We start from the raw sequence: 10,094 nt of genomic DNA, 5'->3' as shown, positions 1-10,094 counted from the left end.
TTGCACACATATGTCTGGTGGCAGAGTTTAATCAAGGTATGAATGTGAAAAAACATCTGCATTACTGATACATTTATTTCATAGTATGTAGAAAAATAATGAATGAGTTGTTCTCTGACTTAATTCAAATGAAATAAAAAAAAAAACTCAACTAATGAGAGGAACTAATAAATTCATTGAAGCTATTAAAAGAAATGTAGTAAATAGTAATCAAATATATGTTTGTTCGTTCTTTTTGCAGTACAGGGATTGAACTCAGGACCTTAAGCTTGCCAGGCATGCACTTATTCTACTGAGCTATCTCCCCAACCCTTAAATAGATGTATTGATGAAGAGAAATATTCAGAAAGGAGCTTCAAATATGTTTCTCTAACAAAAATAACACAAATGGAGATGAATGATTATGAAGATTATCCTTAAGTATGTCTCTGAATGAATTAGTGTGGGGGAAAAAAGCTTATTAATATAAAATAGATTCTAAGGGCATTTTGGTTAGTACATTTTTAAATGACACTTTTATTTTGTGGTAGATTACTTTAATACCTTGGAGTTCTATGTGGTTGTATAAGAACAACAGGATTTGTGCAAGAGGTCATTTTTTTATTTTGATAAGGATTACATTGAATGTGTATATCACTTTGAATAATATGAGCATATTTAAAAGTATTATTCTTCTAATCTGTGAGGAGAGGATATATATCAATTTGCTTGCATGTTCTGCAATATTTTATTAATGTTTTATGATTTTTAGTTACAGGAATATTTTATGTCCTAAGTTAATTGACTATGAAGTGTTTTATTTTTATAGCTATTGCAAATGAAATTTTTTCCTTTACTTCTTTTTTCAAGAGAGTTTGTTACTATTATTTGTATTTGTGCACGTTTTTAGACATTGATTTTGTCTTGAAACTTTACTCAATTCATTTATTAGTTCTAATAGATTTTTATATGTTGGGATCCGTGGAACCTAGAAAATTGGTCAAATGTATATAGGCAGGACTAAGCCTCAGTGTCTAAAACAGACAAGCTACCTCAGTCCTGAGATAAGCATTTTGACTCATTAATGTCAGCTACTAGTCACTAGCTAACCTTGTTTCACATATTACTAACTTTGCGAAGGTATACATAAATATCAATATTGTTGCTCAGGGGGTCATCTCACCATCCAGGTAGATGAGTCACCATGAATCCATACATTTGGGGCCTGACCAGGACACCCAGTATAAGTGTGGGCAGCAGGGACACTTCCAATGCATGCGCATAAGGGAGGGAATTGTGTTGGTCAGAGGCAGCAGGATTCAGCACAGTCTTGCACTGGTACTGGCACATTAGGTGTAGAACTTGGGGAACAGACTCACTAGGGTCAGAGGGAAAGCCAGTGTTAACAGGAAAAATAGGTGTGCGAGAAGCCAAAAAGAAAAAGGTGACACTGAGTCAAAAATGGGACATAGAGTCTCAAGAATAGCAGAATTATATACTTGTTGAAGTGGTTGTGGCATGCTTGATCTCTGTACTTACTTTTGTTTACCAAATGGAAATATAAGGTCTAAATATGTGATAAAACATAAAAATACCTGAGCTAAATTTTACTAGTATTAAGACAAAACAATACAAAATATACATAATAATTTTTCCCTCAAACATTTTCTGATAAGTGATCTCTGCTTATTGTCAAATAACAAAATCTGATGAGTCCACTTATAATCATAAATTTCTAAAAATTGTGATAGAGTTACTATACATTAGTCTGGCCAGGAATATATAGTTGAGTGCACTCATGACTTTGTGAAGATGTTTGTTTGTGTGTTCTGTGTATTTGTTTATGTGTATGTTATTCTGTGAACAGCTGTTCATCTTTTTTTCTTTTTTGATCATTGGTTCACAATACAGTTTGGGATATAAACTTAAATCTTATGCTTTCTCCTAAGTTACTAGCTGGTCTAAGGGATATGAAAATCGGTTTGTATACTGTTTATCAAAAAGTTTAAACTTATTAAGCAAAAATTCCTTAGAGTGGGGAGAAATTACTAGAGAGTAGTCCAATTTATGAATAAAAGGTGTAGTCAACCTTTTTGTTCATTAATGAGGAGCTCCCAGTAATTTCAATAGGCTCTTCGGAGACACATTTAGTAAATTGGTGATTGGCCAAAAGATAAAATTTTTCAGAAAAAAATACAATAAGCTTTTCTCTTAAAAATTATGCTGGTAGAAAACTAAATTAAGAAACAAAAGTTTTCACATGTAAGACTGGGTGTGGTGGCATGAACCTGTAATCCTATCATTTGGGAGAATGAAAACAGGAAGATCACTATGAGTCCAATCTGTCTAGTGTGACACTGTAGACCCTGTACTAAAATAAAAAAGAAAGAAAAAAAAAAAAGGTTCCGCATGTGGATGATAATTCACTATTGTTAATCTCATGGTCGTTTGAGTGTATTCATGATTCCAAGTATAGAATCATCCAAAATAGAAAAGAAAGACTGCTTATTGTGATATGACTTTCAGATTCAAAACTCTGCATTTAATAAAAATCTTCTGATGCATGTCACATTTAAGAACAACCAATTAGGTAAAAATTTCTTATGTATTAGATAGTGATGATTGGTTAACTGTTATGTTAGGTCAAAATGAAAATTTAAATATGTCACAAAATGTCATAAAGATGTCTTACTACAGTGTTGTAAATGGTTTTGGTTTCTAAATTTCTGTGTAAAGATATGTAATTGTCATCTTCAAATTCTATAGGAATTTAGACATTAGATTATCCATGGTTGTTGGAAAATAGCAGTTCCATTTTATGTTAAAGGTGTTTGATATTCAGATGGATAGTAATATTAAGCTTCCTGCCTCTGTTACAGAATAATGTCATTAAGCTTTTATTCTGGACATTTAAAGTTTTGAGATCAAAAAATAGAGAGATAGATGGGCTAAAATGATAGCCAATATGTTGGACCTAGCCCTACAAGGTTAGTGATGATTCAGGACATATGAAAACCTCTGCTGTGATTTCCTGTAAATCAGTTGAGTCCCGATTTTCTGATCAAAGAGATAATACTGCCATTGAGATACTGCGCTATCTCAATGGCCCAGCAAGAGGAAAGTGATTGTCAATGCATAGTGTGCCTAAGGAGAGTCATCTAGAGAGAAAAAAAAAATCTCTGAGGCTTTCACAGAAAGCAAATTGGTCAAACAATGGCCATGACTCATTCAGAGACTGACCCTGACAGAAGATCTAAGAATTGCTATACATGATTACAAGGTAATTTCTGTGGTGATTTAACTGACCTTGTCAGAAAAAGTTAAATTTGTATTTACACAAAGTTCTTTTTAAACTTGGTCTTAATCATACAGCAGAAAAGTATAACCACAAGATGTGAAAAATAATGCAATAATAATTTGCTAAACTGTAAAATGTTCAAGTCATGACTTCTGACAATTATGAGCTGTGCTGATAACTCATTACTATTAAATACTATTGGGCTGTATATGGTTACCTTGCTGAATTCAAGAACCTAAAATCTTTGGAATGATTTCTAACATGAAAAGGTCATCTAAAGAGTTCTCCAAATATAGTTTCTCTAACTGTAATGCAATACCCATCTCTGGGGCAACAAAAAAAAATAGGGGGGATATGTGGGGAGCCATGTAGGAAGAAAATTGGTCAAATGTGTGTAAGTGGTACTAGGTCTCAGTGCCTAAAACAGATAAGCCACATCAGGCTTGAGTCAGGCATCCTAACTGGTTATTGTCAGCTATAGTCACTAGCCAACCTTGTGTCACATGTTACAAACTTTGCAAAGATATAAATAAATGTCCATATTATTGCTCAGCGGTCATCTTACCAACCAAGCAGGCGAGTCGCCACCTAACTTATGATATAAAGTTGTAATAACTAAAACAACACAAAAAACTTGAAAACCAAAATGCAGACCAATAGAACAGAACAAAAATAAATACAACAGAAGAGGAATGAAGTGAGAGCATTATCTTTAACCATACATGAAACCCAAGTAAAAATCTGTTAAAACGTTAACTGGCTGGAAAGATAGCTTGGTGATCTATGTGCCTGACTGGAGAGTACAAGGATCTTGTTTGATCCCTCGTACCTCATGCTGTGCCAACCCCAGAATCTCAGGTGCACCATGCCGGCTCCAAAACCAGGTGTCATGTTGCAATCCTGTAATCCCAGTACTGAGGAAGCTGATACAGGCAGATCACTATGAGTCAGAATTGTGTAGTAAGACCCTGTACCAAAAAGTAAGTAAATAAATTAAAGATTTTCTTAAAATGGTAACTGTAAAATATATGTTATAAAACTGCCACAAAAAATAAGAAAATGTTTTGGGACCTTGTTCTGGAGAATAATTTTTTGTATAACACTGCAAAAGAAGAATAATCATGAGTAAAATAAATAAATAGAAATACATCAAACTAAAAGCCTTCCTTGCTTCAAAGGAAACTGCAGAGTGAAGAGACAACCTAAAGAAGGCAAGAAAAATACTTCCAAATTTCATACTTATAGAGATTAATATGCAAAACATATGACAATTGAAATAATTCGATAGACAAAATATGCAACTATAAAAGGTATGAAACACCCAATTAGATATGCTCATCACTAACTATAAGAGGAGAGAAACTCAGAGTCATAATGAATCGTAACCATACCATAGCTAAAATGCTTATTTTTTCTGTAGTTTTTAGGGAAAGGTCTACAGAGTGTTCAGGTTCTCACTACTTGATCAGACTCTTCGTGATTCTCCTGTTTACAGCTTCCCAAGAGCTAGGATTACAGGTGCATGCTGCCGCACCCAGTCTCATTTGCTGTCTCAGCTCGTGGTGGGGGAGGGCCAGTACAGCAGGCCCTAGGATTGAATTCCCGGCCCCTGCGAATGCTTGCAGGTGCTTCAATCTGTTGAGCTATTTGGCCAGACCTAAAATGCTTATTCATACAAATAAAAAAGATAAGTCTCATCCAGGATGTGGAGAAAAGTGAACCCACTTATAATGTCGGTGGGAATGTAAGCTAGTGTAGCCATTGTGAAAGGCGGTATGAAATTTCTCAAGAAGTTTAAAAAATAGAACTAACATATGATCCAGCACCCCCAGAATTCTTTACCCAAAGATGAACTGAATATGTGGAAGAGATGTTTGAAACTCTACATTTATTTCTGCACTATTCATGAAAGCCAAAGCCAAATGATTTTTCAGAAGATAGATAAAATAAAAAGTTGGTACGTGTACATGTTATAATACTATAGTGCCAGAGGAAAGAAGAAAAAGCTCCCATTTGTGGCAATGTGGACAAAAATAGAAGATTCCATGTTGAGTGATAAGTGTCAGGAACAGAAAGATAGTGCATAATTTCACTCATATATGCAAGATAAAGTAATTAATGCCATAGACGTAGAGAACATAATGACAATTTCTACAAGTTTGGCTTGTTAGAAAAGAGAGGGAAAAACTGTTAGTCAAAGAAATATGCTTATAATTAAAGAGGAGGAATAAATTACAGGAGATCTACAGCACAACAAAGCTTCTGCAGTTGGAAATTATACACTTATTTTTTTTTAACTTATGTACTTGGTACGGGGTCTCACTCTGCAGCTTGGACTCATAGCAGTCTTCCTGTTTCAGCCTCCCCAGAGCTGCAATTACAGTATGCACCACCATGCCCAGCTACAGTGACTGGCTCAGTGTGGGGCCAACAAAGCATGCAGTACCTGGGATGGAAGCCAGGTCCTTGCACTGCCAGGCAGGGGCTTAGATTGCTGCGCTATCTCATTGGCCCATGTAATTGATTTTTGATAAAAGAAAAGAGAGCTAGGGAGAGTGTTGCCAAGCATGAGCTTGCAAAGAAAATAAAAAAAAAATAGAGTAGATGTTAATTGCTCTTACAGCGAAATGATTACTGAAGTATTTATTATGTATTAATTAATAACTTGTGTTACACAATGCTCCACAATGCAGAAAAATGAACAATATTATAGATCAAGTTAAATACACAAAACATTAGCAAAATAAAAGTGAACTAACAATGTATTGCACATCAGATGTGCCAATTAGAAATGATATTTAGGAACAAAGATTTGGTTTCTAAGGCTGCTTTAGATTCACAATTTTTTTCAGTGGATAAAGCTAGTCCAAAATTTATTTTAATGGTATTTCTACATAAAATTATCTCCTATGGAAATAGTAGAGCAAACACAAAAATACACACACACACACACACACACACACACACACATTTCTTTAATTATTTCTATTTTTTGCACTTATCCACAAAACCAGCATTCACACTTTAACCTTCAATAACAACTAGAATAACAGCATTTTAGTTTATGTTCTTCTCCTATTTGTAACTTTTGTCTCCTGTGCTTGATATAATTACATATCTCTTTTCACACTATTTATTTGTACTAATTTTATGAGTCCCTTTGGAAGAAAAATCAATTATCCATCACTGCCACACTGCCACAAAATATCCAACTTCTAGAGATCTCTTTCAGCACTGACCATATTCTACCAGTCTTCCCTGGCTGCTGTTTCTGCTGCAGCACACAAACACCTTTGTTTACTGTGCCTGCTTTCACACTCCACGGTGAATACCTTGTGTCTTCCTTCAGTCTATTCTCTGCTGAGGCTCTAAAAGTGCAAACTAGGTTGCTATTGAGATCTATCTTTCCTTCTCATAAACTCTTACCTTCTTCAGAGGTAATGTTTAAGTAATCAAGATTGAAAATGGAGAGCTAGCCAAATATCTCAGCTGATTAAAACACCTGCAAGCAGGCACAGGGGCCAGGAATTCAATCCCTGGGCCTGCTATGCCAGGCCCACCCCCAGGGTGCACTGAGATGGTGACTGAGACTGCACATTGTGGCATACGTCTGTACTCCCAGCACTTGGGAGGCTGTATACAGGAGAATCACTATGAATCTGATCTACTAGTGAGACCCTGAACATCCTGTAGACCCTTCCCTAAAATACAAAAAAATAAATAAATAAACAAAAAGATTGAAAATAGAATGGAAGAAGAAAGGAAGGGAGACTAAAAAAAAGACTTTGAAACAAAGATTAGAGAGCTACATCTTTCCTACACTACTCACTAGATACATAACATATTCTTTTTTACTAAGTTTTGTCTATTTAATGCCACTTAGAGTGAATGTGCTGTCTTAGAGGGTAAAGCAGTATATGTAAGGTGATAATTTGTTAGTAAGTCAAGTGGTCCAAAAAGTAGGCCAATAAATCATCGAACTGTGCTTTTTATGTACACTTGCAAGTACTTGAATTTTTTTTTATTATAGTTCTCTTATATTTTTAACATGTAAATTCTGCATAAAAGATTAAACATTTTACCCCTTATTATTATAAGATAAGAATTACATCAATCAATTACAAGTACAAATGTTGATGTTTAGATTTTCTTTCTTTTTTTTTTTTTTGTGCAGGGTCTCACTATAGAGCCAACACACATAGTGCTCCTCCTGATTTTTTCCTCCCAATTGCTGGGATTACAGTCACACACCACCATGCTCAGACTCCATCGCCGACTCAGCATGCCCTGGAATCTGGAGCCAGGGATTGAACCCTGGTCCCTGTGTTTACCTAAGCAAGCACTTAGTCTGCTGAGCTATACGACCAGCCCTTGAATGCTGATGCTTAAAAGTGCTTTTCAAAATGGTTCACAGCTGAGCCCGGGAGATAGCTCAGGCCTTAAGTATCTGCCTGGCAAGAACAAGTCCAGAGTTCAGTCCCCAATACAAAGAGAAAAAAAAGAGGTTCATGGTTAATTAAGTTTTATATATTCATAAATATAATTGAATCTACCTTTTATTGAAACATGTTTTCAGCTTAGCTTTTTACAAACATGGACTGAAAGGAAAATTGTTTCACTTAAAAGAGTATTTCTCACAACTTCCCAAGTTTTTTATAAAATGAAAATGTCAAAATTTTGTTACGGTTAGAGGAAAACATCTCACCTATTAATTTGAAAGAGAATAATAAGATATATTTTCTAATGAGAAATATTAAGGCAATTATTGATGCATATTAAAGATTACAAACATTAATTATTTTCTGTGGGTATGATTGCAGTGTATTGTTTTAGTCTCACCAAGATAATGATCTACTGTCATGTTTCTCCAGCATTACAAGTTTTTATAACCTAAAAAACTTCTGGTCACTTTTCATGTTGTCCTTACTGTATAAAAATCCATTTTCTGTAAGTAAAGTCAGTGTAGAACATGGTACTGAAATGAATGCATTTATATTTACAGTCATACATATAGATGTCAGAAGTTTATACTAATCATAAGTAAGTTCACCTATTTTAATATTCTGAATTAATGAGTAATGACAGGTGAAATCCAATTCATACCAGTTAATTTTGATACAACTTATAACAACTTATCAATTTTTCTGGAATTAGTGGACCTGTGCAATGTCTTCCTTATGCTCCTAAAGGCAGATATTGCATTTCTCATGATTTTTATTGAAAATAATCTTTGAATGCCTTTATGATAAAAAAGTTTGTTTTTTCTTCTTTCTTTCATATCTTGATCCATTGTTTTACTCTTCATCTCTTTCTAATATTTTCCTCTCTAACTCTGCCTTTCAGTCCTTCCACACAGTCATTTCTCCCTTGTTCCCCAATCAAGGAAAATTTAAATAATAGCTGGTATTTGAAGTTATATACAAATTTGTGTATTATGGAATTAGTGTAAGTTTTAAAATATTAAAACATTTCCTGTTGCCTTTTCAAATAAGAGATTATATTAACAAAACAATAAATCAGTATTTTCAAAAAATATATAAAACTAGTTACATTTGAAAAATTTATTGAAATATGATGTAAAGTTATTTTCAATTTGTCCTAAGAATATTTTCTATTAAAATTTAAACATGGGCTGATGAAATAGCTTAGCAGACAAAGCCCCTGCTTAGGCAAGTGCAAGGAACTGGGTTCTATCTCTGGCACCACATGCCATGCCAGCCCCATCCCTGGGTGCACTGAGCCAGCCACCGAGATGGGTATGGTGGCACATACCCGTAATCCCAGCGCTGGAGAGGATGGGAAGCTGGAAACAGGAGGATCACTACGAGTCCAAGCTGCGCAGTGAGACCCTGTACCAAATACATTACAAAAGAAAAACGATAGGAATATTAGTTCACATAAAAAGAAACCTTTGAATAACTTGCATAACCTTACCATTTCATTTATTTAAAAAATCAGACTCCTATTTTTCTTTAAAATCCAAAAGTTTAGAATCAATTAACTGTAGTTCATTTTCTCTGAATGTTTTACTTTTCAAACTTTATTTGGAATCCATTCTTACTTTAAAAAAGTATGACTCAATTTCTTAAAACATTTTACCTACTTACAAAGTATCTCCTGTGTATTTGGGAACATTAAATTCATAATTAAAATTATTTATTTATTTATTTATTTATTTATTTATTTATTTATTTTTCTGTACCAGGGATTGAACTCAGGACCCTGCGCTAGCCAGGCAAGCACTTATTCTACTGAGCTATCTCCCCAGGCCCTAAAAATCAATCTTGATAAGTAAATAGATTAAATTCAAGGTATATGACAAATATAAGTATTCAAGAATTTTAAATGCTGGATCTGTGACTTATGAAAACATAATAAATATTTATAAATTGAAAATTAGATAATAATATATTATGAATTTAAAATTCGATTCATTCACAATAACATTTTATGACATCTCAGAAAAAAATACTTACCAGCTAAGGCAAGAATATATTCTTGAAATCTTGTTCCTATGCGGTTAGTAGCTGTACAGTTATATCGTCCAAAATCATTGTCTGATGTAGGGGCAATCTAATGTAATTACAAAAACGTTACAATGTTACAATGCCAAAACATCAAAAAAGGTTTGAAAAGATGCTATTATGGTTACTATTTGGACATAAATTTAATTATTATCTTGTACTTCTTGGCATAATTCCACAGAACTTCATCAGGTAGACATTAGTAAATAATCATTTAAAGTTGTAATTCACAAAACTGTACTGTCCTTGGGATCCGAAGAACCATAAATTACCTGTTACCTCAATAAATGAAT

The 10,094-nt window shown here is 34.0% G+C and overlaps 1 protein-coding gene across 1 annotated transcript in view; it reads right to left on the bottom strand.

Annotated features, from left to right (window-relative positions):
- The window catches only part of Ncam2 (neural cell adhesion molecule 2), a 559,908-nt gene that overhangs the window by 98,430 nt on the left and 451,384 nt on the right, over positions 1 to 10,094 (bottom strand). Inside the window, exon 11 of the mRNA XM_023704723.1 lies at positions 9,754 to 9,850. Coding sequence (XP_023560491.1) covers positions 9,754 to 9,850 — 97 coding nt within the window. The remainder of the gene's footprint in view (positions 1 to 9,753; positions 9,851 to 10,094) is intronic.

Source organism: Octodon degus, unplaced genomic scaffold (assembly GCF_000260255.1).
Source record: "Octodon degus isolate 3935 unplaced genomic scaffold, OctDeg1.0 scaffold00202, whole genome shotgun sequence".
NCBI lineage: Eukaryota > Metazoa > Chordata > Mammalia > Rodentia > Octodontidae > Octodon > Octodon degus.
Note: the sequence above shows the minus strand (reverse complement) of the source record. Positions and strands in the feature narration are given on the sequence as shown.